The sequence below is a fragment of the Desmodus rotundus genome, chromosome 3, assembly GCF_022682495.2.
Source record: "Desmodus rotundus isolate HL8 chromosome 3, HLdesRot8A.1, whole genome shotgun sequence".
NCBI lineage: Eukaryota > Metazoa > Chordata > Mammalia > Chiroptera > Phyllostomidae > Desmodus > Desmodus rotundus.
In genome coordinates, this window is record NC_071389.1 from 28,668,427 (window position 1) to 28,695,803 (window position 27,377).

Genomic DNA, 27,377 nt, shown 5'->3' on the forward strand with positions numbered 1-27,377 from the left:
ACTGTGAGGGCGGTTGGGCTGAAGAGCCCCACGTACCTCTGTCTTGGAGATGTCCTGGACCATCTCTCCATGCTGTGCTCTACACCTGCCAGTCCCCAGCTCTCCAGGGACATAGGGCCACAGAATGGAGACGTTACTCCCTCCCCCTGTCCAGCTAATACATCTCCATGCCCCACGGCCTAGAGAAGATGCACTGAGAAATAGAAGTGTTGCCAGCCCTGGCACACGCTTTCCTACCGTGACGAGGTCTCAGGCACCCCCGGGAAGCAACAGGGGTCTGAGTGTTTCTTCTGTGCCCGTGGGGCAGGGCCCAGGCTCCGAGTTGGCCGTCCACAGCTCTGTCATCTTGCTGTCCAGCCTGCCCCGGGCCCCCACCCCCAACCGGGGTGCAGGCCTCATTGCCTGGGAACACTCATCTGCTTCGGATGGCTGTATAGTCTGTCGTCCCCGCTGGGAGCACACCATGGCAACACGCTTAGGCCAGGAGTGTCCCAGCAAGCCAGGTTGTACAGTCACCCTCCCTGCTCATCCCGTGGTGTGTTCCCTCCCCTCTGCCTGAGCTGTCCTGCCCACCCCCCTGTCTGCCAGCCTGGCCCTCAAACCATCTTCAGGTGGCGCAGTCTGATCCCTCAGTGGCCTGGAGCCCTCCGCTCCTCAGCCCTGCCACACACAAATGGGCTCATGAGTCAGGGGCTGGGATCAACCAGGGGAGTGGTTTTGGGGTGCCACCTTTGTGGGTACTTCCCAGGCCCTCGTCCTCCACCTGTGCTCCCTGGGCCAGGCGCTCTCCAGCCTGAGTCTTTCACATCCTGTCTCCCTTTCTCTCCCTCTCTGCGGTCAGTGGCAGCCAGAGGAATCCGAGGACTATGTAAGTAACAGGTGTGCGCGTGTGGGCAAGACCTGGGTCAAGCTGGGCTCGTGGGCCCCTCCCCCTCCCCCGCCTTTCCTCCCAGCCTGAGCTGCCAAGATCCACAGGGCACCAGCCACATCTGGAGAAAATAGGCGTTTAGATGGGAGCGCCGAGCTGAGCAGCGATTGGCATTTCCTCTAATCCTTACTTCTCGCCTGTTGAGCAGCAATTTCAGGCCAATGTTCGTGATTGACCAGGGCCTGGCCCCAGCTCTGGCCAGACAGGGATGGAGTTAAATCCAATCCTGATTGTTAGGCCTTATTGATCCCTGGAATGAAAAATCACCTGTTCTGTGCCCAGGCTGGGGGGGTAGTCTGGAGAGCTGGGTTCTGGCATTGGTGCATTCCGGAGTCCCAGCCCTGGGACACCCTCCAGCTGGGGCAGGAGGGGGCCTGTGAGGGGTTGGTGGTGGCTGCGGTGGCCCACCCAAGGCTGAGCTGGAGGGACACCAGGGCTGGCGGTAACAGCTCTGTTCCCACTGCACGGTGGTCCCTCCTTTCTTCCCACTCCTGCGTCTGTGTGCTGTCGTTTAGCCTCCCGTGGTTTCTCAGCATGTCCGGAAATGATGCCTTGGGTGGACATGGGCATATGGGCAGGGCTTGCCAAGGCAAGGGGACTTTTCAGGCATCACTGGGTGGATGGGGAAGCGCATTCCCCAGGGTGGGGTTCCCTGTCCTTGTCTCTCCTCTGTCTCGGGAGGCATCGCAGGGCATAAGGTATTCACGGAGCTAGTGCCTCGAAGGGGTCAGGTGGGGTTCCGACTTGACCCTGCAGGGTAGCACCTAGGACCATCCTTCTGCCTTGCTGTGTGAGTGTGCATGGGTTTGTGTTCGTACCGACAGGTGGCCTTCCACCTGCTTATTCAGGAAGGGCTGTAGGCTACAGAATGTGCGTGCCAGGAGCCATGCAAGGCGCTGCATGCGTGCGTGTATTCGAGTCCCTGCGCCCCATGTGTCACATGTGCACAGACCTCACAAGGTGTCAGTCACTGCACAGTGGAGGGAAGGAACAGTGTGGCCTTTTGTTCTTGTCTGAACGGAAGAATGAGCTGTCTGCCCCAGGCGTGTGGCTCCTGGGACCAGCGGGGTCCTCCTGGGCACATATCTTACCTGCCTGACCTCTGGCCCTGCGTGCCCTGGGGGCGCCCCCCTGGCTAGGACCCTGAGGTGGTTGGCCCAATCCGGCCTCTCCTTGCCATCCTGTGATAGGAACGGGCTCTTCCCACTCCCTTAGGAAACCACGATCAGCAGCCTGACCCCGGAGACCACCTACTCCGTCACTGTCGCCGCCTACACCACCAAAGGAGACGGTGCCAGGAGCAAGCCCAAGATTGTCACCACGACAGGGGCAGGTGAGTGAGGGGTGCGGACGGAGCCGAGGGAGGGGCCGTGAGGAGGGCCGTGCCAGAGCCCAGTGCGTGGTTGTTCAGTCCCAGGCCGGCCCACCATGATGGTCAGCGCCACCGCCATGAACACCGCCCTGCTCCAGTGGCACCCACCCAAGGAGCTGCCCGGCGAGCTGCTGGGCTACCGGCTGCAGTACTGCCGGGCCGACGAGACGAGGCCGAACACCATAGATTTTGGCAAGGATGACCAGCACTTTACAGTCACCGGCCTGCACAAGGGGGCCACCTACATCTTCCGGCTTGCTGCCAAGAACCGTGCCGGCCTGGGTGAGGAGTTCAAGAAGGAGATCACGACCCCCGAGGGAGTGCCCAGCGGCTTCCCACAAAACCTGAATGTAGTGGGGCTGACTACCTCTACCACGGAACTGACCTGGGACCCACCGGTGCTGGCAGAACGCAACGGGCGCATCACCAACTACACCGTGGCATACCGCGACATCAACAGCCAGCAGGAGCTGCAGGACACCACCGCCGACACCCGCCTCACTCTCTCCGGCCTCCAGCCGGACACCACTTACGATATCAAGGTCCGCGCGTGGACCAGCAAAGGCGCTGGCCCGCTCAGCCCCAGCATCCAGTCCCGGACCATGCCCGTGGATCAAGGTGTGTGCTGCGGCCACGTAGCTGCGCCTGGGGAGCTCTGCTGCTCTTGACCCACTGACTTCTGGCAACTGATCCACCAGCCTCTGCTCTGTGACCCTCCAGTCTCTCATGACCATGACCACTAACCTCTAGCGAATGGGCGCCACGTTCTCGGTGTGTGACCCCTGACTTCTGCTGTCTTGACCTACTGACCTCTGCTGTGTGACTTTCCAATCTCTTGTGACCTTGACCCACTGAGCTTTTTTGACTGTTATCACCATTCTTGGGTATGTGACACTAATCTCTTGGGGCCACGACCCACCGACCTCTTAATGAACGTGCTCCACTGCTCTGGTGTTTGGCCACATGCTTCTCATGACTAAGTCCCACTCGCCTGCGGTCACTCTGCCCAGGTGCCTGTGAGCTCCAGCTTTAAAGCAAGCACTTGTGGAGATCATGGGTGCTGTGGCATCTGCTGGCTGGGTGCTCACTGTGTGGAAGAGCTGGGGCTGGGAGCTGAACTGTCTGATTTGAAGCCGGCTGGGAGTGGGGTGCCTGGTTCTCCACAGCCACTCCTAACCCCAGCGTCCCAACAAGTGTCTGTCTCTTCCTGGTGGGGAGCCTCTCAGGCTCACTCACCCCACCCCACCTACACAGCCGGCACTGACTCCCTCCTTATATTCCACAGTATTTGCCAAAAACTTCCGTGTGGTGGCTGCAATGAAGACGTCTGTGCTGCTCAGCTGGGAGGTTCCCGACTCCTACAAGTCAGCTGTACCCTTCAAGGTGGGTGAGGGCCATGGCCAGCCCAGCCTGTATGTGGAACTGGTGCGGCCGTGTCCCATTGCGTGCGTTTGTGTGTGTCCGTGACGCCAGATGCAGGTTAGGTACACGTGTGAGCTCTGCCCTGCGGATGTGCCATCCGCCTCTTTCCCCGCAGATTCTGTACAACGGGCAGAGTGTGGAGGTGGATGGGCACTCGATGCGGAAGCTGATCGCAGACCTGCAGCCAGACACACAGTACTCATTCGTGCTGATGAACCGGGGCAGCAGCGCCGGGGGCCTGCAGCACCTCGTGTCCATCCGCACGGCCCCTGACCTCCTGCCCCACAAGCCGCTGCCTGCCTCTGCCTACATGGAGGACGGCCGCTTCACCCTTTCCATGCCCCACGTGCAGGACCCCTCGCTCGTCAGGTGTGCAGGCGAGGCTGTGGGGAGGAGGAGTGGGGCAGGGCTGGTGACACGAGCACAGGCGGTGACAGTCCTGTTCCCTGCTCTGCCCGCCCAGCTGGTTCTACATCGTGGTGGTGCCCATTGACCGCGTGGGCGGGAGCATGCTGACGCCGAGGTGGAGCACGCCCGAGGAGCTGGAGCTGGATGAGGTGCAGGGACGGGCCAGGGCAGCACTTACGATGGCCCCGGGGCAGTGGCTGGCTGTAGCCCCCAGGGGTCCCCCAAATTGGAATCACTCTCTGGCCGCTTTTGTTGGCAGCCAGGCCACTCCTAGGTGGCCCCCAGGAGTTTCAGAGAAATTGGCTTACGGGGGACTCCCTGGGGGGGTTCCGGAGGATCCCTGGAGTGGGAAAAAATAGAGACATCTCTGTGGATGTGGAGAACCTCGAGTTCTGTGGACTTTAGAGGCTCCTGAAGGTCTAAATGCCGCAGTGGGTCGAGAGAGGGGCCCCCAGGGTGTTTGGAATCCCCATCCTCTTCTGAGTGGGGCGGAACCAGTTCATTCTGGTTAGGCAGAGAGGCAGGTCCCCAGAGGGCATCATCTTACTGGGTTGGTGGGAAGGAATGGCATTGCCATGTCCGGTGTCCGGCATTTCTCTGCAAGGAAAGTGGGCATGGCCAGGCTCGAGCCCCTTACACAGAAGGTGAGCCCTGGTCTTAGCCCAGGGACATGTGCTCCAAGGCCCCGTGTGACTCTGCACTCTGCTCCATCAGCTCCTGGAGGCCATCGAGCAGGACGGCAGGGAACAGCACCGGCGGCGGCGGCAGACAGAGCAGCTAAAGCCTTATGTGGCCGCTCAGGTGGACATGCTCCCCAAGACCTTCACCCTGGGGGACAAGAAGAGCTACCAGGGCTTCTACAACCGGCCCCTGTCCCCGGACCTGAGCTACCAGTGCTTTGTGCTCGCCTCCCTGAAGGAATCCGTAGACCAGGTCTGCCTGAGCCCCCTGGGCCCTCAGCATCCCGAGACCCCAGGCCAGGCTCCAACACCCTGAGATCCCAGGCCTGGAGCAGCCCCAGAGACCCCAGGTCTGCACAAAGGATCTCAAGACACCAGCTCCCAGGGACAAGAGAATCAGACCTAAGCTGTCCTAGGGACCCAGGCAGCCAACCAAGCTGTTGGGTGTGGGAGACCAGTCCTAGCCAGCCAGTTTAGCCCAACCCCCGAGTCCATTTTCTGGGTTGGGTGGGCACAGGGAGGGAGATGTCACGCTGAGCTCACTGCCCATGCTGTTCCTCAGCCACAGAAGCGCTATGCCACCAGCCCCTACTCCGATGAGATTGTGGTACAGGTGGTGCCAGCACAGCAACAGGAGGAACCCGAGATGCTGTGGGTGACAGGCCCCGTCCTGGCAGTCATCCTCATCATCCTCATTGTCATCGCCATCCTCCTGTTCAAGAGGTGAGTGCTGTGCTCAGGACTCCTGGGGGTGGCCACCTGCCCCTGGACTCTCAGGCCCTGCCTGGGCGTGTGTATCCAGGCCCAGAGCAGCCACGCCAGCCTGCACCCCGGCCCAGGCTCAGTGGGGACCAGGAAGAGCAGAAGCAGTGTGTGTGCACATGGGCATGTTGCCTGGGTGTGATAAGAAGCCTCAGCCTCACACAGGGCTGGTTCACGTGCATCCGTGGACGTGTCTGTCCGTTGGTCTCTGTTTCGGTGGATGTATGTCTGTGTCTCAGCTTCAAGACACTGCCCTCTCCTGGTCTCCTACCTTCAGCACCTCCTGTGCTGCTGTTCCTAGATGGCTCCTTAGCCTGGCTCTCCCGCTTGGGCCTAGGGAGGCCCAGGCCCGCGTGCCCACAGATATGTACTTGGCAGACATTTATCGAGTGCTCGCTTGACCGCGGCATTCTCAGCTGTCCTATACTCGGTGCATCTTGAACCTTCTCCCAAACCCTCCTCAAATCCCCCCAATAACCAGCCAAACCTGGGTGTCACCCTCCGCCCTCCTCTTCCTCTGGCCCCACTGCCTCCTGTGAGTCCTGTCCTGATGTCTACAGGTTTGTTCTCCCCCTCTCCCAGTGGGCTCCCCCCAAGGGAACGCGTGAGCAGGCAGCTGGGAACCTGGCACACAGCACGCCTCCGTCCTCTCTCTCAGGCAGATGCAGCCCCCTGCTCTTGGAGTCCCCTCTTTCTAGCCATTAACCTTGCAATCTGAACGCTATTACCAAAGACTTAACTTTGTCACCTCAGTTGGAATCTTTTTAGTGGCTCCCAATATCAACCCTGACCTCTGTCACCGGACAAATACCTCTCTGGTATGGCCCCTGCCACAACTCCTGACATTGTCACACTGAACTAATGCAGTTGCCCTGCCAGTTCAAACTGTGTCCCCCTCCATGCTGCAGCTGTCCTGCTCTCCGACCACCTGGCAACTGCCATCTCATCCTTCAGGGCTCCCCTCCAGGCCCACGAGGCTCTTCTGGGCCCTCACCTCTTCCCCACACTGTCCCCATCTGTCCCAGCCTCATTGGGCATGTCGCTGGGCCTGCATTTCCAGCGCCCAGCACGAGGCTGAGCCCATAAGACATATTGGTGAATGCCTGTCAGTGAACACGTGTTGGGCTGTGTCTGAACATGTCTCCACATATGAGATCCTGTGCTCTGTGCCCCATGTCTCCCCTGTCCCTTACCCCTGACCTGGACCCAGTGCCCGCTTCCTAAAGAGTCAGCTCCTTCCTTCCAGGATGACTAGGACCAGCTGTCCTGGTCCAGGGCATGGAGACCTGTGGGTGGGGACCTGAGGATGGTTCCCCACACCCACTCATCCTCCTTTCCACTCCCGTCTGGGTCTTGGTGTCTGTCAGGAGGGGCAACCCCCTCCCTGTCCATGCCAAGTAGATGCTATAGACAGGTCCCACAGTTCCCCCCATGTCACGGGAGGCCCTGAGTTCTTGGCAGAAACAGTGACCGTTCTTTCTTCTGTCCTTGCCAATCTTTCGGGACCTAGTAAACAAGAAAGGTAGGAGCCATTCCTTCTCTCTTCACGCGCCTCCCCCATCACTTCTTATCCCTCTGCACATTTCGGGCCCAGCAGGGAGGGACGGTGCTTTGACCGGAAGCCTCCTGGCCTGTGGCTGTCTGATCAGCTCGGCAGGCCCTGGGGCAGGCTCTGACCCTCTCTCCACTAGCATCCTGCACAAGGAATGCCCTTTCTCCAGGGCACAGGCATAGCACAGACTTCTGATGCTCCCCCTGCGTGCGCAGACTGGCTCTGAGCTCCCTGGAGCCTTCACCAGGCTCCCTGTTCTGAGTCACCAAAGTGCTACAGGAGACAGAGTCTTGCATGTGTGCAGAGTGCTGCCTGCTGGGCAGTGGGGAAGTGTGTGTGCTACACACTCGTGCAAACTCACACAAGGTCTTCTCTCCCGCTTCTCAGCCTGCACCCCACTCCCCCTCCTTCCTCTGCATACCCATCTCTGCTGAGCAGCAACAGCCACTGGGTACTTGTCAGCAGCTAGAGCCATAGTCTGTCTCTGACCCTGCCCTTGTAGTCAGGGGAGCTGAGACCATTGAGGGAGGACTCTGCTTGGCTAGGGTGACACTTCCCCTATACTGCCCCTCTGGGCATCTGCCCTAATACCGAGAATCAGACAGCTGGGGCCTGGCGCTCTGTGATGTTTGTGTGTCTTATGTGTCATTTGCATGTTTATCCCTGGTGGCTCCTGCTGTCTCAGCTGCGACTGCCTTGGGGCCAGCAGCCACTGCCCAGCAGTGACCTGCCCTCTGTCAGAAGGAGCCACCAGCCTCCACCACCCCTTCTCCCTTGCTGCACCTCTCTCTGTCCTCTCCCCACCCCCACTGTGTGTTCTCCATGTTGAGGCTGCTCTGCCCCTGGCTCCCCTGCACTCAGAGACCCTAGGAGGGGCTGGGGCTGGGGTGGTGTGGGGGACGGAGCCGTGAGCACGAGCTCCCCTGCAGCCAACCACACCATCCATCTCTGCCATCTGCCTGGACCTTGAGTTCTTACCAAGTGCCCTTCTGCCTCTTCAGGAAAAGGACCCACTCCCCGTCCTCCAAGGACGAGCAGTCAATTGGGCTGAAGGACTCTCTGCTGGCCCACTCCTCTGACCCCGTGGAGATGCGGAGACTCAACTACCAAACCCCAGGTAGGGCAGGTACTCCAGCCTGTCTGCCCTAGCCCATGCCTGCAGGCCCCGGGGTCTCTGCCGAGGGACCCTGGCCTCATGCCCTGTTCCTGTTCCTCCTTTTGCCCTTCTCCCTGTGTCATCCACTTGGTTGCAGTGACTGAGGAGCCCCAGATCCAATAGCTGGACTGGTGCTACAGGGCCCAGGTGCCTGTTGGGGGAGGCCAGGCTGCTTAGGCCCTGCCTTGTCTTTGGCCTGTCCGAACATAGGCCAAGCACCCTCACACGGCCCACATCCCGGCCATGCACCGGCACTCCGGCCCCTTCACACAAAAGAGAAGTGTGTCGGTGGAAAGTGCTGCATCAGACATTGGTGGGACCCAACCTGGAGGCTGGCCCCAATCACAGGGGGCCCTGCACAGGGCCTGGTGTCTGCTTTTCCTTTCCCAGCCACTCTTGCGAGACGCTCTGGTTGTTCCTTCTACCCAAAGTGCCGTTCCCTCCCTGTACCCCAGCAGACACGGCTCAGACCTCTCTCCTGGGTGATACCTCCCAGACCGCCCCAGCCCCGACACAGGCCTGGGGCAGTCTCCCCTTTGCCCCCAGAAGAACCTCTCTGCTTCCTCTGTCACAACTCCTCCCACCCTGGGCTGGTAGTGTCTCCACGACAGCCCAAGCTCCGGGGATCCGGGAGCCATGTCTCGTTCGTCTGTCGTCCCTGGTCTTGTGCGCACGGCGGGATCTTCTTAGGTGCCTGCGACACAGACACACAACAGCGGTCGTGTGACTGCGGAATGACGCGGTGCACTAACTCGCACCCGGGCTTGTGCGTGTAAGAGCTCGTTATTCCCGCATGTCAGATTCCCCCAAACCATAATGGCTTAAAACAACAGTAGTTACATGTTACCCCTCGCAGCTTTTGTGAGTCCAAAAGGCAGACAGGAGCACAGCAGCCAGCACAGCTTGTCTCTGTTCTAGGGTGTCTGGGCCCTCAGCTGGAAGACTTGAAGTCTGGGAGATGGAGTCAGTTAAAGCAGGGGTCAGCAGACAATGGCCCGTGCCCAAATACAGCCCACCACCTGCGTTTGCAGATGAAGCTTTATTGGAACACAGCCATGCCCATTCATTCGTGTACTGTCCATGGCTACTTTCCCACTGCAAAGGCAGAGTTAAGTAGGTGTGGTAGATATATTATGGCCACAAAGCCAAAAATATTTACCGTCTGGCCTTTTGTAGAAAAGTTTGCTGATCCCTGAATTCTGAAGACTCATTCATTCACATGTCTGGTGATTGACGCTAGAATCAGCTCCACATCCAGCTGGGGTTGTCAGCTGTGACAACCATGTGAAGCCTTGTCCTGTGTGGCCTGGGCTCCCTTACGACATGGTGACTGAATTCTGAGGGCACATGTCCTGAGAGAGAGAGGACCAGGCAGACCCAGCAAGCTGTTGCAACCTGGGTATCTGTGAGGAACCAAAACTCCAGGCTGCTGGGGCCCTGGAGGGCTGGGAAGCCTCCTCTGAGAGGGGGTGCCAAGCCACATGGGCATTAATCAAGCAAAAAGGGGGTGGGAGGAAGCGCTCATCGGTGGAACTAGCACACACAGGAACAGCTCAGAGGCACTGAGTGTTCCAGCGCACTGGGGCTGGGGACCTTGAGAGCCCAGACATGAGGCTGCAGAGTTAGACGGAGGTCCAGTCACAGAGGAACCTGAGCAGCAGGCTCAGGGGGTTGGACTTGAGGGGACCAGGGAGGCATTAAAGGTTTTCACCAGGGGAGCACCAGGGTCAGAATTGTGCTTTAAAAATACTTCTCTGTCTGCTGTGCGGAAGACAGGTTGAAGGGGGAGAAGTTGGGAAGGGAGCCTATTTAGAAGGCCACCAAGTAAGTGGAAGGTGCTGAGGCCAGGACTTTTGAAGGTGGCAGTGAGGCTGAGGGAAAGGCAGGCTCGGAGAAGCATGAAGGAGGCAGGGCAGCGGGGCTTGGGCTTGACTGCACATGGGGGGTGAAGCCGGGGGCCATGCAAGGATGGCTAGTCGTGGGGCGGGAGCAGGGGTTCTGGACAGCAGCTGAGTCTGTGAGTCTGGACCTTTGCCCTGACATCCTGGCCTAAACCACAGGCGTGGGAGGCGCCGAGGAGTATGCAACGGTCAAAGTAGTGTAGATGAGCGGCCCAGGAGAAGAGAGGGGTGGAGAGAGCAGCCACGGAAGGAGGTGACACACTGAGGAAGGAAGGATGAAGGGTAGCCAAGGAGGTTACAGTGTCCTGGAAGCCAGGGCAGGGAGGGCTGTGCCAGAGCCGATTTGGTGATGTATATTGGCTGGAGACCCAGGGGGCAAGGGGACCATCGGCTTTGGCAGTGGGCACCTTGGAGAGAGCATGGCAGCCAAGTACCGAGGGCAGAAGCGTTTCAGTGCCTTGAGCGGTGAACAAGGAAGAAACAAGTAGAGAATCCCTTTTTAGAGGCCAAGTGTGAAGGACAAGAGAGGCAGGAACAGGGCAAGGGAAGAGAGGGGTATGAGATGCAAAAAGGATTTTTCTTCTTTCCCACATGGCATTGTTTGTTGACATGGGTCATTTGAATGAGCATCTGAGACTCGGAGTTCAAGCCCAGGGTGTGGGGTATGAGTTAGCCTGAGAAAGGTGTGTTGGGGGTGCCTTTGAGCTCCGGGCCAGGAGGGAATGGGACGCAGGTGAGGTGGTGTAAGGGGATGTGTTGCTGGAGTTCTCAGCCCTGGGCCTGTTTTCTCCAGGACGAGAGGCAAGGGTCAGAGCAGGGTCGTGAGAGAGGTCACGGCCTGGGAATGTGCATGCTCGGGAGGATTGCTGAGCAGTCTGAGCCCCCAGGGGACAGATCCTGGACTCCCGTGACTGTAGGAGCCAGAGGGAAGGAGGAGGGAAGAAAAGGAGGTCCACAGTGGTGTTCAAGGCCAAGTGCGAGGCCTGGGGGCCAGAAGGACAAGGAAGCTGTAGCCCAGGTCAGGCAGTAGGGAGGGCCATGGTGAGCGTCACCAAAAATCTGGAGATCAAGGAACTGAGGCTGCTGGTGGGGAGAGGTGCCCCTGTGGACACAAGCAGTGGTGAGTGAACCAGGGATGCTAGAAGAACAGGGGACATGGGGGGAGGGGGTTATCAGAGGGATAAATGGTGATGGAGAAAAAACACAGTAAAAAAAGGACAATGGTGGGGGCAGTGGGGATGGCGGCACTCTCCACAGCTCAGGGTTTCCTTCACGTTTTTTTTTCTCTTACTATTTAATTTTTATTCTGAAGATTTTTCGACCACACAGAAAAGCTGCAAGAGTGATCTGTCATCATCTGCATGTTCTCGGGCAGACAGACCCTTTCGTTTCTTGCCACACGTGCCTCATCTCTCTCTATAAAAGCAGAGTTCACTTTTGCCAAATCATCTGAAAATAGCTAAGGTCTAATTTTTGTACCAGAGGAGACAAGGGTTGGTTTGGACCAAGAATATAGTTATAAAAGGAGGCTTCCCGGGCCCCAGGGAGTTGGGATGCCCAGCTCTGGGTGGGAACGTGGTCTGTGCTCCTCGGGAGGCAGGAGGAGGCCTGTGTTGGGACTTGGCTTACTGTCCCCTCCCCCCAACGACTCCTGCCCCTTCCAAGCTCTCTCAGCCCCTTCCTCACCTTGCGCCCTGCCCACCCTGCCCCGGCTACCTGCATTCCTCTGTGATGTAAACAGAGGTTAACGGGATTTCTTCTCTTGTCCTGCTATTTTTTGTTTTGTTTTGTTTTGTTTTGTTTCCCTGCAGGTTCCAGTGTCCCCAGTTGCCCGAATATCTCAAGTTAGTTTTCCAAGTTCCCCTGTTTGGGGCCTACTCTGGCTTCCGTGTCTGTTTCTTCCACTTTTTCACGCCCCCATCACCAACCTTCTCCCTTGATTCTCTCTCCTTTCCTCTCTGCCTTCCACCTTCCTGCTGCCTCATCTTTTCCCTTCTCCGTCCTCCTCCTCCTCTCCGACTTGCTTCCTCCAGCTTTGTTCTCCCTCTCACTGGCCCTAGCCCCGTCTCTCCGCCTCTCTGGCTTCCAGCCTCAGTCTGACACCTTTCTGGACATCTCTTCTGTCTCCTGGTGTCCCTGTCTCCACCTCTGCTTCTGTCTCCGAGTCCTTCCCCATCACTCTGCTACGTCTCTGCACTCCGTGTTCACTCCATCCATGTGCTCGCTGCTGGGGCGGTGAAGTCGTGGAGTCTCCCAGTGAGGGGCAGGAGGGCTGTCCACAGGCAGGACCCCTGGGGTGGGGGTGCAGGGTGAAGAAGCCCGCAGCCCCATCCTGTCAGCTGCCCGACACCTGGGCTTCGGCCCCACTCAGCACCACATTTCGCTGACATGCTCACACGTGCTCACGACACACACCCCTCTCCGTCCTCTCCCCTCTCCAGCCGCTGTGTGCTCCGCCATCCCTATCGCACCGCATGTGCCGCTGTCTCCATGCCACCAGTGCCACGTGTTCCATGGTCACACGTGTTCACATGTGCACATACGTGTGTTGGGGTTGTCTCCACCCCCTCATTCAGGCTTCACGCTAACTCACCCCGTGTGTGCCCCCAGGTATGCGAGACCACCCGCCCATCCCCATCACTGACCTAGCGGACAATATTGAGCGCCTCAAAGCCAACGATGGCCTCAAGTTCTCCCAGGAGTATGAGGTAAGACGGATTCTCACCCAGGCCTGCCTGACACTGGGCCCCGCCTGCGCCCTGCACCGGCATGAGCTCACATGTTGTCAGAGCTACACAGATCACGGAGATAGTGAGTCAGGGGACTCGGCTCAGGCTGCACAAACCCTCCTGTGCTGGGCCCTCCGCATGCTCGCTTCACTCTGGCCTTGACTCCTCCCTGTTGGGGACTCAGACTTCAGAGCACTGTTCTCTGGGCCTGGGGTCTGAGGGCTTCCAAGTTGCCCAGCTGGGCGGCGCTTTGCCAGTGAGGGCGGTAACCAGGAGAGCCCCGTCTCCTCTGAGGGGCACAGAAGCTGTTGTGGCTCAGCCCCGCTGTTCCCCGTGCTTCGGGCATAGACCTCACATGGGATTAACCCTCGATCAGAGAGGGATGAAGGGGTAAGGGAAACGCTGGCTCAGCCCACCCTGGGAGTTTGTTCTTCTCTAGTCAGACGTCCAGGCTGTGTGTGTGGCGTCCTGGGCACCGAGGTTCCCCTTCCACGGGCTGTGGGCAGGCAGGTTCCAAGGGCTGTGGGCCGGGTCTCTGCAGAGGACATTGAGCTTGGCAGGCAGGTTGGTGAACATGTCTGCCACAAGGAAAGCGTGCCGCCTCTACCTGCAGAGTACCCACCGGGCCCTGCTTTGCGTAAGGTCCTGCTTCGAGAGTAACAATTCCAGCGAGTTGGGCTCCCTGTCTTCAGTTTGTCAGCTGTCCAGGAAGGCCTTTCGTGGTCTTCAGCCTGTGCCCATTAAGTTCCGCATCCCACGCCTGCCCTTCCTCCCAGTGAGGCTCTGTGCTGCCTGCCCAGGCCCAGTGCTCCCCTGTCCACCTTCTGCCCACTTTTCTCCTCCAGTCTGGGCTTTCCTTCTAAGACCCTCCTCCTCCAGGAAGTCTTCTGTGGCTACCCTGGCCTGCCACGGGCTTTCCCTCAGCTGGGATCCCATAGTTCTGTTACCTTTAATGGTCAGGCAGTCAGTCATCACTCACCGTCAAGCACCTGCCAGGCACCATCCCTGTGCTGGGCATCTGGAGACAAATGGCCTCGGGGAGCTCAGTCCGTGGAGACGTGAGTGCAGATAGATAGTCAACATGGAGTAGCACAACATGGCTTAATAGTGAAGGTGACGGACGTGCAGAGAAGGTAGGCTGAGGGGCGGGGCATGCTGGGTGGACTCAGGGAGGCAGTGCACGCTATCCTGCGGGGAGTAACAGGCTGGTGCGAAAACATGGAGGACACCGTGTGCTGCGCTGAGAACTGGATTGAGTCCATCTGTAAAAGGAAGATAATAATAGAACCTGCTTCATAGGAGGTTTAGATGAGGGAATCCATGCAAAGTGCTTAGAGCAGTGCCAGGCATGCAGTAAGTTCTCACTAAGATCGAGCTGTTGTTATTATCGTCTGAGGTGAGGCAGTGAGGAGCCGTGGAAGTCACTAAGCAGGAAATTGGCCATTAGATCTACATTGTGTAAGGATTGTTGGTTGTGTAAAGAGGCTGCTGGCTGTTTGGACTGGAGGCTGCAAGCTGGGTTATGGGCAGCTCCAGCACTCGGATGTAAGATGCTGCGACAGGACGAGGTCACCCAGGAAAGGTTGTAGAGGTCGAAGAGAGCCGGGGAATGGTCCCTGGAAGAGCGCTGTGCCCTGCCTACAGAATGGGCAGGTGGGAGGAGACGAGTCAGAAGAGAACCAGCCGGAGAGGTAGGAGGAGAACTAGACAAGGCTGTGCATGGGTGTCCAGGGCCCTAGGCAGTGGCAGGCACAGCACAGCTGGCTGCCGTTGCTTCCTGTCATTCTGCACTCGCTTCGTTAGGTGCGCACAGGGCCTGAGGGACCCTGTCCCCAGCTCACTCCCAATCTCTACAGGCAAGGGGATTTGGTACCATAGCCAGAAGTGGCATGGCAGCCCCTGAACTTCGTGGCTACGGGAACTGGAGCTCACTTTTCACTGGAGCCACGGACTAGAGGGGCTGGCCGTGGCCTAGGAGCGAAGATAGGATGTGGGCGCTACTGGGAAGGCTAGGTCCCCCTTGGGGGCAGGAGGCAGACCTCTGTGCTCCCCCTCTCCACCTGCCTCCTCCATTCTCTGTAGTCCATTGACCCTGGACAGCAGTTCACGTGGGAGAATTCAAACCTGGAGGTAAACAAGCCCAAGAACCGCTACGCAAATGTCATTGCCTACGACCACTCCCGTGTCATCCTTACCTCCATCGATGGTGAGCCAGGGGCGGGCCCCCTCCCATCCCCTGCTCTCCTCCTTGCTGGCTGGGGTGACAGGACACCCTGCAGAAGAGGCCCGCGAGTCCTGGGGGTGCCCTGAGGTGTAGTGGGTGGGGGTGAGGGCCCTGGAATAATGCTCTCCCGCGTCCCTTCCCCTCCATAGGTGTCCCGGGCAGTGACTACATCAACGCCAACTACATCGACGGCTACCGCAAGCAGAACGCCTACATTGCCACACAGGGCCCCCTGCCCGAAACCATGGGCGATTTCTGGCGGATGGTGTGGGAGCAGCGCACAGCCACCGTCGTCATGATGACGCGGCTGGAGGAGAAGTCCCGGGTGAGACCGTGGGTGGGAAATACTTGGCCCCCACGTGACTCGGCACCCTTTGCTGTCCCTGTGGAAAGAAGTTCTGCACGGGACTCTCCAAGTGCTGTATCTTGGGGTATTATCATCATGGTCCCCGGACACTAGGGGGTTCCTAGGATGTTAATATGTCGCACCAGATGCCGCGTTTTCTGGGAACGTTAATATGTTCCCCAGTTGCTGGCATGTTCCCGGAATGTAGACATGTTCCCCAGATGCCGAAGTGTTCCTGGGGCACTAACGCATCTCCTCAGTTAATTAGTGGAAAGAGCTGCTGTTATCTGCTTTTGCACTGCAAAGCGTTGACTGGAACGTAAAATTTACAGAGCTTGAAAATGGCACATAAACGTTATGGGTAAATTTGGCAGAAAATGTGCCTGGTGTGATCTGATCATGAATAAATAAATTTCAATTACGGCCCTGAGTCCCCCAGCTAGGGCCAGGGTGGCGATGTAGTGTGAGGACCTGATGTGGTTGAGGGAGTGGCAGAGCGGGGCTGAGGCGCTGGGGTGCCTTGTATCCTGGTGGGCTAGACCGCCCTCCCTGCCTCTGCCCCGGGACCCCTGCCCCTCTGAACCTTTGGGCACTTCCAAACATCCTTGCACCCTGCCTTGCTTGTTGCCTTGCAGGTGAAGTGCGACCAGTACTGGCCAGTCCGTGGCACTGAAACCTACGGCCTCATTCAGGTCACTCTGCTGGACACAGTGGAGCTGGCCACGTACACTGTGCGCACCTTCGCGCTCCACAAGGTACGGCCTGCAGTGCCCGTCCCCCGCCCAGGCCCTGTAAGGACAGCAGTCTGAACGTGGCATGCTGGGCACGGACAGGCAGAAATTGGGGTCGGAGGTTGGGGGCTGGCTCGGAGGTGTGGGAGTGCGCTGCAATGGCCAGCCCTGGGTCACCTGCCCTGAGCCCGTGGCAGGCCGAGTCTCCGAGTCACACCGTCTCTCCCCACCGTTCTCCCCAGAGCGGCTCCAGTGAGAAGCGGGAGCTCCGTCAGTTCCAGTTCATGGCCTGGCCAGACCACGGAGTTCCTGAGTACCCGACCCCCATCCTGGCCTTCCTGCGGCGGGTCAAGGCCTGCAACCCCCTAGATGCAGGGCCCATGGTGGTTCACTGCAGGTGAGGGGATACAGCGCCGCTACAGGGGTGGGGTGGGAGGTGGGTGGACCTCTGCCCCAAGCTGAGCCGTGTCCTGCAGCGCGGGCGTGGGCCGCACGGGCTGCTTCATCGTGATCGACGCCATGCTGGAGCGCATGAAGCATGAGAAGACAGTCGACATCTACGGCCACGTGACGTGCATGCGATCCCAGCGCAACTACATGGTGCAGACAGAGGACCAGTACGTGTTCATCCACGAGGCGCTGCTGGAGGCCGCCACGTGTGGACACACAGAGGTGCCTGCCCGAAACCTCTACGCCCACATCCAGAAGCTGGGCCAAGTGCCTCCTGGGGAGAGCGTGACTGCCATGGAGCTCGAGTTCAAGGTGGGCCGAGGGGTGGGCCTGGACTGGGTCATGGGGTAAGACCCCCAGGAAGCCAGGCCCAATCGATCCCTCCCTTTCGCTAGCTGCTGGCCAGCTCCAAGGCCCACACATCCCGCTTCATCAGCGCCAACCTGCCCTGCAACAAGTTCAAGAACCGCCTGGTGAACATCATGCCCTACGAGTTGACCCGTGTGTGTCTGCAGCCCATCCGGGGTGTGGAGGGCTCCGACTACATCAATGCCAGCTTCCTGGACGGCTACAGGTCAGCATGCTTGTGTCTGCCCACTGTACTCCGTCTGTACCTCGGCCTGTGGCTGGCTGGCTGGCTGGGGGCACCATAGAGTAGGGCCTGCCAGACTTCCTGGAGGAGGGTGACCTGAGGGGGCCCCAAGGGACTAGGTAGTCTTGGGGAGATTCTGGGAGCACAGCACCTCCAGCATGTCCAGTTTATGTCCACCCCAGACAGCAAAAGGCCTACATAGCCACACAAGGGCCTCTGGCAGAGAGCACCGAGGACTTTTGGCGCATGCTCTGGGAGCACAACTCCACCATCATCGTCATGCTGACCAGGCTTCGGGAGATGGGCAGGGTGAGCCCACCCCCCCACCCAGGGCCCCTCTTACACCTGGCAGTATACCAGCCTCCCCCTTACTCTTCTCTCCTTTCATAACCCAGCCTCCCATCAGCATAGCCTCTGACCACCCCCTCCATTATCACCACCTGAGGGGTCCTGTCCCAGAATCCTCTGATACCTAGAAACGCCCCCACTCCCTCTTTCCCCCACCTGATCATGGGGGCTGGGCCCTTTGTCTGCAGGAGAAGTGCCACCAGTACTGGCCAGCAGAGCGCTCTGCTCGCTACCAGTACTTTGTCGTTGACCCAATGGCTGAGTACAATATGCCACAGTATATCCTGCGTGAGTTCAAGGTCACGGACGCCCGGGTGAGTTTGGACAGGGGGAGCATGTGTATTTGCGAAAGAGCATGTCTGTAGCTGCCTGAGCACGTGTGGGGCGGGGGCTGCCTGCATGGTACCCTGGCTCCAGCTGCAGGAATCTAAGGCTCTAGTGAGAAGAGGCTGGGGGCCAGCTCCCCAGGGTGCTTACCTGTGTCATTGTCCTGCCCTCCTGGCCCGGTGGGGCCGCAGCCTGAGGCACTAACCTCGTTCTGTCTCTCCCAGGACGGGCAGTCGAGGACAATCCGGCAGTTCCAGTTCACAGACTGGCCAGAGCAGGGCGTGCCCAAGACGGGGGAGGGCTTCATTGACTTCATCGGGCAGGTGCACAAGACCAAGGAGCAGTTTGGACAGGATGGGCCCATCACGGTGCACTGCAGGTGGGACTGGCCGCTGGAGGGTTGGGCTGGGGCAGGGGCAGGGGCGGCCTGCAGGCCTGGTAGACAGGACCCCTGACCTAAGGCTGTCCCCGAGCAGTGCTGGCGTGGGCCGCACCGGGGTGTTCATCACTCTGAGCATCGTCTTGGAGCGGATGCGCTACGAGGGCGTGGTGGACATGTTCCAGACGGTGAAGACCCTGCGCACCCAGCGCCCGGCCATGGTGCAGACGGAGGTACGTGGGCCAGCCCATGAGCACACACCACTGACACTGACCATGGCCAGCTCTGTCTGGGGCTCTGGGTCAGGATGGGCGGGACATGTGCCTCCTTCAGCAGCTCTGCACCGAGCACCAGTGGTGTGCCTGGCTCTCCCTGGGGTTGGATGTAGGGGTCCTCACAGGGGAGCGGTAGGTGGATGTGGGCAGTGGGAAGGGGAATGAGATGGGCTTTCAGTGGTTCTTTCAAGCTCTCTGGACATGGCCTGGGGCAGATGTCTGGCCTGGGGCACCTGCTTCTGGCCAGCAGAGGCTAAGTCCATGGCCCACCAGCTGCAGTGTGAGTGCCCTTGGCAGTGTGTTGGAGTACCTGCTGGCCCTGTCCATGCCGACCATGCCCCTGTCCCGGCAGGACCAGTACCAGCTGTGCTACCGTGCAGCCCTGGAGTACCTCGGCAGCTTTGATCACTATGCAACGTAACTACCGCAGCCTCTCCTTCGCCGCCCCTGCTTGGGGGCTCCGGAGGGGACCCAGCTCTTCTGAGCCATACCGACCGTCATCCAGCCCTTCTGCACGGATGCCATTGTTGGCAGAGCACAGCCCACCGGGATCACAGCGTTTCAGGAACATTGCCACACCAAACAGCCCAGAAACCCCTGGAGAGGGGGTGGGCCAGCAGGCAGCCCATCTCTACCCTCCAGGCCTGCCTGGAGCCCACTGGAACTCCGTGCCGCGGCCACATGTCTCATGCTTCTTCTCATGGGGTGGGGATGGGGCCAGACCTCCTTTTTATACATTGAGTGCGGTAGACGAAGGGGCTCTAGTCTCTTCCCTCTGACTCTTCCTTTTGCAAATTCTAGCTGCAGAATGGGCTGCTGTTGGGTTTGGGGTGTCATCTCCTTTCTTTTTTGAATTCACTTGGATCCTTTTTTTCTCGTATAACTTTTACTGCTGAAGGATGAACATGCCTTCTTCACGCATATGGAGCTGGGGCCGCAGCCTGAGCGGGGCAGGGTGGGGGGAGTCTCACTGACCCACTGCTCTTCCAGGCCTTTCAGACAAGATCCTGTTTCAGCCAAATGCAGGGAACAATTTTTTTTTTTTTTTTTTTTTTTTTAGTTTAGTTTTGTTTTCCTTAAGAGCCTTATTTTAGGCGCCACAGGCAGTGGTGGGCGGGGCAGAGATAGGAAACACGCAACCCCCGTCATCTTGTCCAGTGCGTGTTTAAGCCTCAGCCGAGAACCGCAGGTGTGTCTGGGGGAGCCTGGGGAGGAGTTCTCATCACCATCGTGTTTGCAAAGGTTAAAAAAAGCAACAACAAAAAACAAAAACAAACAATCCAAAAAAATCAAAAAAAAAAAGATTTAAAAAAAAAAAAGAGAGAGTCATTTCCTGGCCTCTGCTTCAAACCCCTGAGAGGGGAGGTGGCTCCCTTTGCCTGGGGCTCCCGAGGGAGCTGCCAGGCTGACCTCTGGACCCTCAGAGGTTGGCTTTCGTCCCCAGCATTTTGGTGTGGCGGTGTGGTGTGGTGTTGGTAGGTTGGGGGTCTGGCCATGCGGCCAAGGTAGTTGGCACAGGTCAGGGTGTGTACCACACCCTGCACACCTCAGGGCCAAGCAGGGGCACGGCTGGCCCTTCAGGTCCAGGCCAGTGGGCCAGGTAGCACATGTGTGTTCTCAGAGAAGGGGCCAGATGATCTTCCTCCCTGGTTTGCAGCTATTGTCAAAGCCCAAGAGAATTGCTCTTTTCCACTCCTTCAAGATGCCCTCGTAAACCAATGTGGCAAGACTACTGGAATTCTTCTAATGGTACTATAATCAATCCTTATAATCTCGGCTTGCTGAGGGGCAGGGAGAGGGCCTCTTCCTCTGGGCAGCACTATCTAGGTAGGTAAGTGGGGGCGGGGAAGGGTGCATAGCTGTTTTAGCCAAGGGACACGAAGCAGACGTCCCAAGATCTAGCTAGGCTCGGTCAAGATCAACAATCCAGGGTTGGTAATGTTGGATGAAACATTCATTTTTACCTTGTGGATGCTAGTGCTGTAGAGTTCACTGTTGTACACAGTCTGTTTTCTATTTGTTAAGAAAACTACAGCATCATTGCATACTTCTTGATGGTAATAAATTTGAATAATCAGATTTCTTATAAACCGGGCCTCTGTCTCAGCTCTTTCTGGAACAGAGTCTGGGCTCTGTGAGTCAGTACCTAGGGGTAGGTACTGGCGACTTCCTGCTCCTAAGGAGCCAGGGGCATGTGAGTATGTGTGACAAGATGGGCTCTCGGCATGGTGCTCACTTTCAGAGAGGAGTGGTTACGAACCCTGAAGACTGAGCCAACCGGCGCGTGTGAAGGGCACCCCTCATGGGGTCGGTTCCCCAGACTAGGAGCAGACATACCCTTGGCTTCTCCTCACACGTAGGATATTCTGGGTCCCCATCCTGTGTCAGAGGTACTGGGACGACTCCTTCAAGGAACCACACTCCCTCTCTCCCATTACCCCCCTCTCCTCTTCCCCACTGCCACTGTGGCACGGAGGCTGTGGCTGAAGATTGGCTTGTGAAGATTCTTATAATTCCTGCGACGTAGATACTGGACACAATGTGGCCTTCTGGCCCCTGGGCACAGTAGGATCCACTCGTTGAGCCCTGTGGCCTCTCCACTAGTGATCAAACAGATCCCGCCATGTTGTCGAGCTCTGGAACTTCTGGGGACACAGAGATGAATGAGGCCCAACACAAGTGGGGAAGAGATACATAAGTTGGCAATGACCAGACTGTAGAGAGTCACAGTGAATGAGCCTACCACAGAGGTGCTGTAGGTACAGAGGCAGCACCTGACCCTGTGGTAGGGTCAAGGAAGGCTTCCTGGAGGAGGTGAGGTAAGCTGGCCTCTGAGTGTTTCATGAGGTGAGTAAGTGGTTCAGTTTATTTTTTTCACCACTCCAAGTCAAGTCTTGATCACCATTTATTTCCCCCTTTGCCCTATCTTACTTCCCCCTCACCCCCACCCTCTTTTCCCTCCATCTGGTAATCACCATACTGTTATCTGTGTCTGAGCCTTTTTTTTTTTTAGCTTAATCCCTTTTTTTCACCAAGCCCCTAATGCCCCCTCCCCTCTTGACAGCTGTCAGTCTGTTCTCTGTGTCTGAGTCAGTTCCTGTTTTGTTTGTTAGTTTATTGTGTTCATTAGATTCTACACATAAGTGAAATCATATGATACTTATCTTTCCTTGCTCATTTATTTAGCACCCAGTCCGGGAAAGACACATAATCCTCACAGCAAAGTACAGGGTGGGTCCTATTATGCTCCTTTGTAGATAAGAAAATTCGGTCTCATCCACTCATTCAACACACACTTAATGAGCATTTGCTACGTACTAGTCATGTCGGTGTACTGAGCCAGGACTTCTGCCCTCGTGCGTGGTATTTACACTCATAAGATGAAACATGATGCGTGTGAAAAATAACGAGTTTGTTAGGAAGTGGAGGTGGGGGGGCTCGGGGGCTTGATTATTAGGGTTGTGAGAAGAAATCTCATTGAAAAGATGGGATTTGAGGCAAGACTTGAAAGTGGTGAGAGATTTTTGCTTAAACATCTTCGAAGCAAGCTTGCAGCCAGAGGGAGCAGCTGGAGCAAAGGTCCTGCCCAGGAGGGAGCGTGCCTGATGGGCTGAGGCCGTGCAGCTGCGGTGCTGTGAACAGGGGGCGAGAGGTAGTGGGGCTGAGGTCAGAGAGCAAGCCGGCCAGCTCCGAGCACTTGGGGAGGACCGCGGGCGGAAGTCCAGGTGTGGTGGGCCCTGGCTAGGTCGCTCAGTTGGTTAAAGCATGCAGTACACCGAGGTTGTGGGTTGAATCTCTGTTCAGGGCACGTACGAGAATCAGGCAATGAAAGCATAAATAAGTGGAACAATACATCGATGTTTCTCTTTCTCTCCCTTTCCTCTCTAAAATCAATAAGTTAAAAAACATTTTTAAAATGAAAGAAATACAGTAAAACATTACCACTTCCCTCTGGGTAGTGGAAATGTAGGATTAATAAAAAAGAAAAACCCATTCCTGGGCACTGTGGCGTTGAGCGTCACCCTGCGAGGCAAAAGGTGGCTGGTTCAATTCCCAATCAGGGCACATGCCTGGGTTGTGGGTTTGGTCCCGAATTGGGGTGCGTGCGAACGACGATTGATCAGTGTTTCTCTTGCACGTTGATGTTTCTCTCTCTTTTGCCCTCCCTTGCCCTCTCTAAAATATATATGTGTGTGTGTGTGTGTATTTTTTTTTTTTAGAAAGAAGGAATGAATAAATGTCCAGGTGTGGTGAAAAGTAGCTAGATACTGGGTATATGTTGGAAGTAGAACTAAGGATTTCCTTACAGAGCGCATGCAGAGAAAGAGCCGTCAGGGTTGACCCCGCAGTTCTGGCCCGAGCAGCTGGAAGGGCGGGGCTGATCAGAAGAGCTGAGCAACCTACTCAAGGTCCCCAGGTGGAGGGTGGCAGAGTTGCTCGCTCTCCCAGGTCTGCCTGACTGCAGGGCTCATTCCACACTGCAGGAATGAGCCTCTATCTGGAAACGGAGTCAGGTGCATTGAGAAAAAATATTTGGAAGGAAATACACCAAAAGTTGTGAGATTAGGTGATTTTTTAAATTTTAGAGATAGAGACATTGATTTGTTGCCCCACTTATTTATGCATTCACTGGCTGCTACTTGTATGTGCCCTGACCAGGGATCGAACCAGGAACCCTGGCATATCGGGATGATGCTCTAACGAACTGAACAACCTGGCCAGGGCCAGCTGGGTGATTTCTTTCTTCATAATTTTCCAAATGTTCTGTAAAAAATTAATTGCACTTAGCTCTGGCTGGTGTGGCTCAGTGGATTGAGCCCTGGCCTGCAAACCAAAGGCTCACTGGTTCGATTCCCACTCAGGGCACATGCCTACGTTGTGGGCCAGGTCCCCAGTAGGGGGCATGTGAAAGGCAACTACACATTGATGTTTCTCTCCCTCTCTTTCTCCCTCTCTTCCCCTCTCTCTAAAAATAAATCTTTTTTTAAAAAGAACAACACTTAAATAGCACTTTAATTTCTAGAAAGAAACTTAAAATTATACAATGTTTTTAAAAACAAAAATCTTTCAAACAGGAAAGAAGTTGTAAAACATTAAAGTCCCCATTTTCGCCCTGTCCCCCACCTCCCTGGAGGGAGTCACGATTTAATCTATATCCTTCTGGGCATTTTCAATGAATATACAGACATGTTCATAAATTTTATTTTTTTTAAGATTTTATTTATTTATTTTTAGAGAGGAGAAGGGAATAAGAAAGAGAGGGAAAGATACTGTTGTGCCAGAGATACATCAATCGAGAGATACATTGACTGGTTGCCTCTCGCACACCCCCACCTGGGGACCTGGCCTATAACCCAGGAATGTGCCCTGGCTGGGAATCAAACCAGTGACCTTTTGGTTCATAGGCTGCCACTCAATCCACTGAGCCACACCAGCCAGGGCTATAAACTTTCATTTTTTTATACGAGAATCATGTTACCTCTTCTTGCAAATTGTCCTTTTCATTCAAGTGTACTGTGAATTTCTTTCCACATCAGTACCTCATTTTGTAAGCCACTACATACTCTTCTGTTAGATATGTGCCATAATTTTTAAAAATGGTTATCAGTATAGCTTTTTTATTTACCAAGTGGATGTACATGGTAAAATGGATCAAAATAATCCAAACAGTCTTGAAGGATACAAAATCTCCTCTCCCCAGCTCTGCTTTCGTACGCCGGAGCTTCTGATTTTAGTTTGGGCCGTGAGCATCACATCTGCAGTACGTGGCACTCTCAGGAGTTGGTGCCTGGTGACCCCACAGTAAAATGTGGGGTTTAATAAAATCGCATGATCTCCCACCTGTACCTCCTGATTGTGTTAGATACGCTATTTTAATTCTTCTGGAGCTCCCCCGTGACTTTAAGTAATACATTTAAACATCTATCACCTGAGGCAGTATCTATTGATTACCCTCTGTGAAGAATGAGGAAATTAGTTCCCTTTCCTTGATCCCCTTCCTCCCTCCTCCAGCTACCTTTTTTTTTTATTATTTCACATTGTCAAGTTTATAATACTTTCTGTTCAATTTCTGTAATTAAGTCATTCTAAAAATTGAAAATCAATAAACAGCATCTTAATTGCATGTTTATGAAAAATCTTTCCAGCATTAATTTCAAATAAGTCTTCTGATGTTTCCTTCGCTCCCTTCACTGCTGGATCACGCTCAGCTGCCGCCGTTTCCGGTGCAGCCTAGGAGTCTTTTCCCTTCCTTTGGGGAAGTACTCCCTCGTGAAATTTTTTCACTGAAGATTATAAAGTTTCTGATTCTCATAGGTCTTAAAATTTCTTTTAGACTTACTCTCAGTTTTAATTCAGCCATCTTTATTTAAGATTTCCCCAGAAACCGTACTGTGTCGGGCTCTACATTAACCTGGTGAAGGAAGAGGGCTGGACGGCAACTCTTAGGGCTTTGCAGTGGGTCTCGTTATCAAATTCCCAGATGTTTGCCACATGAACCACTTTGATTTCTTTACCTGTGGATTCTGAACCTAAAACTTGTCCAGCCCTCTCTGGGGAGAACGGTCCTAGACTCGGGCATCTTGGGCTATGGTTTCCTCAGCTGTTTTCTTTGTCAATCTGATTCTATTGTTTACTATTTTTTTGTAAACATTTTATTTATTTCCTTTCAGAGAGAGGGGAAGGAAGGGAGAAAGAGGAGGAGAGAAACCTGTGAGAGAAACATCGATCAGTTGCCTCTCGCACACCCCCATCCAGGGACCTGGCCCACAACCCAGGCACGTGCCCTGACTGGGAACCGAACAGTCGCCCCTTCAGTTCATAGTCCAGGGCTCAATCCACTGAGCCACACCAGCCAGTGCCACTGCTTACTATCTTTTGGAATTCGTATTTTAGAAAATACTTTACTGGATGGTTAATGTGAGTACCTGAATTGTTTCCCCCAGGTTATTCTAGATCACCCTCTTTTTCTCTGCACTGATGTGTAACGCCTCCTTTAAAAAAAATCACGTGAAGTTTTAAGCACAGAGTTTCCTTCTGGGTGAGTCTGTTTCATTCATCTGTCTGTCTTGTCTGAGCCAGAACTACTCATGTAATTTTTGTGGTTTTGTTTTATTACCTGACACAGCTAGTCTCCCCATCATTATCTTTTTAGTTTTTCAGAATTAATTAGTGCTAGTCCCCTGATGTTCTTCCAAATGGACGTTAGATTAGCTTTGGAAAGTTTCCCTCCCTCAATTTTGGTTACAGATGCCAGTGTTCCTCAATAAAATGAACAGTAACGTATCTGAAGAGTATGTGTCACGTGAAGGAAAGCCAGCTGGAGTCTAAAGGAAGCCTTGGGACCCAAGTAAGCTGCAGGGAGGGAGGGACGCTGTCTGCTGAGGGCGGCCATCCCAGTGTCCAGAAAGACAGCCGTCGGGTCGCCAGGGTGCTGGATGCAGCCTCTCGGCATCCACGGTGATAACAGCCTGGAACTGTAAACTCAGTGTGCGCTTCCACCACGCTTGACCCACCTCTTCTCGAACCCTCAATTCCAGCCTGTGTAAATTTTTTAAATTATGATTTTAGAGAAAAGAAGGGAGACAGGGAGAGAGAGAGAGATACACATTGACTTGTTATTTCCCTTAGTTATGCATTCATTGGTTAATTCTTGTATATTCCCTGGCTGGAGATCAAACCCTCGACCTTGGCGTATCAGGACAATGCTCTCACCAGCTGAGCTACCCAGCCAGGGCACCAGCCTTATTTAAATACTTGCCTTTTCTTAAGCACACCATGCCAAACATTTGTAAAAAGTAAAGCATTCCATCCCTAATAGATAGAGCTGCTTTCAAATCAACAAGAACAAAAGTAAATATCCTGATAGGAAAGTGGGCATGGACACAAATAGGCAATTTACAAAAGATACACAAATATCATGAAACTGGAAGGTACAGAGCCTTACTAATTTTGTTTATTTTTTCTTTCATTTTTAAAATGTTTTCTATGACAATAGTTATGTGTCAGTATTGGAGGGGGCGGGGCAGTCGTACTGCTCGTGGGCGTCTATGCCGGGTCTACCTTTTCAGAGGAGAAATGCCAGTGGCTTTCAAAAGTCTTAAAGTATGCTTTACCTTTGACCCAGTGATACACATTTAGGAATTTATATGCAGGAAACAAGCAGACAAATATTTTTTAAATCTATGGGCAAAACTTCACTGCAACATCATTCATAATACTGAAAAGTTGGAAACAACCCAAAATACATACATGCATCAGCTGGGAGCATTTTAGAAACAGAATCTCCGTCCCGCCCCTAGATCTTCAGAAACAGAATTTGTATTTTTGAGAGTTCCTTCGGGCATTCGTATAAGCATTACAATTAGAGAATCTCTGGCAAGGGTATACACCAAAACATCAGCAGTGGTTTTGCCCATTGGTGATGCTCCCTATTTTAAATGCAATTTCTGGTTTGCTACCACGGACATACGCTTTTTTCGTAAGAATGTGTCAGTGGTAGAAAAGGACACCATGCTGTGGTTGCATAAGCCTGGCATCCTTCCTAGTGCCCGTCATCCAAGACCAAGTCCTCTGGGAATCCCGTCTTAGCCACTCCTCCCCCACACCCAGCCAGACAGCCTCACATTCAGCTGTACTGCTGGTCCAGTAACCACAGCACTGTGCTGAAATTGTTATTCTTCTTTCCTCTGCTGTTCACATACTAAAATGGGGGGTGGAGGGGTGGGGAGGAAATGCCAAAGAAATCCTCCAGGCCGCAGTGCAGAAATGAAATGCAAATTGACACCATAATTATG

At 55.2% G+C, this 27,377-nt stretch overlaps 1 protein-coding gene across 3 annotated transcripts in view; it reads left to right on the plus strand.

Annotated features, from left to right (window-relative positions):
- PTPRF (protein tyrosine phosphatase receptor type F) overlaps positions 1-20,672 on the plus strand; it is an 82,567-nt gene extending 61,895 nt beyond the window's left edge. For 2 of the 3 annotated variants that reach the window (XM_053921777.2, XM_053921778.2), the window contains exons 14-34: positions 842-868; positions 2,144-2,261; positions 2,340-2,918; positions 3,586-3,683; positions 3,838-4,091; positions 4,186-4,279; positions 4,845-5,063; positions 5,373-5,533; positions 8,126-8,241; positions 12,792-12,889; positions 14,993-15,116; positions 15,284-15,459; positions 16,116-16,235; positions 16,454-16,608; positions 16,688-16,973; positions 17,057-17,235; positions 17,436-17,562; positions 17,790-17,915; positions 18,153-18,307; positions 18,405-18,540; positions 18,935-20,672. In XM_053921777.2, the coding sequence (XP_053777752.1) occupies positions 842-868; positions 2,144-2,261; positions 2,340-2,918; positions 3,586-3,683; positions 3,838-4,091; positions 4,186-4,279; positions 4,845-5,063; positions 5,373-5,533; positions 8,126-8,241; positions 12,792-12,889; positions 14,993-15,116; positions 15,284-15,459; positions 16,116-16,235; positions 16,454-16,608; positions 16,688-16,973; positions 17,057-17,235; positions 17,436-17,562; positions 17,790-17,915; positions 18,153-18,307; positions 18,405-18,540; positions 18,935-19,003 (3,417 nt within the window). In that variant the 3' untranslated portion in view covers positions 19,004-20,672. The remainder of the gene's footprint in view (positions 1-841; positions 869-2,143; positions 2,262-2,339; positions 2,919-3,585; positions 3,684-3,837; positions 4,092-4,185; positions 4,280-4,844; positions 5,064-5,372; positions 5,534-8,125; positions 8,242-12,791; positions 12,890-14,992; positions 15,117-15,283; positions 15,460-16,115; positions 16,236-16,453; positions 16,609-16,687; positions 16,974-17,056; positions 17,236-17,435; positions 17,563-17,789; positions 17,916-18,152; positions 18,308-18,404; positions 18,541-18,934) is intronic. The other variant, XM_053921779.2, reaches the window with a different exon arrangement.
- The last annotated feature ends 6,705 nt before the right edge of the window (positions 20,673-27,377 follow it).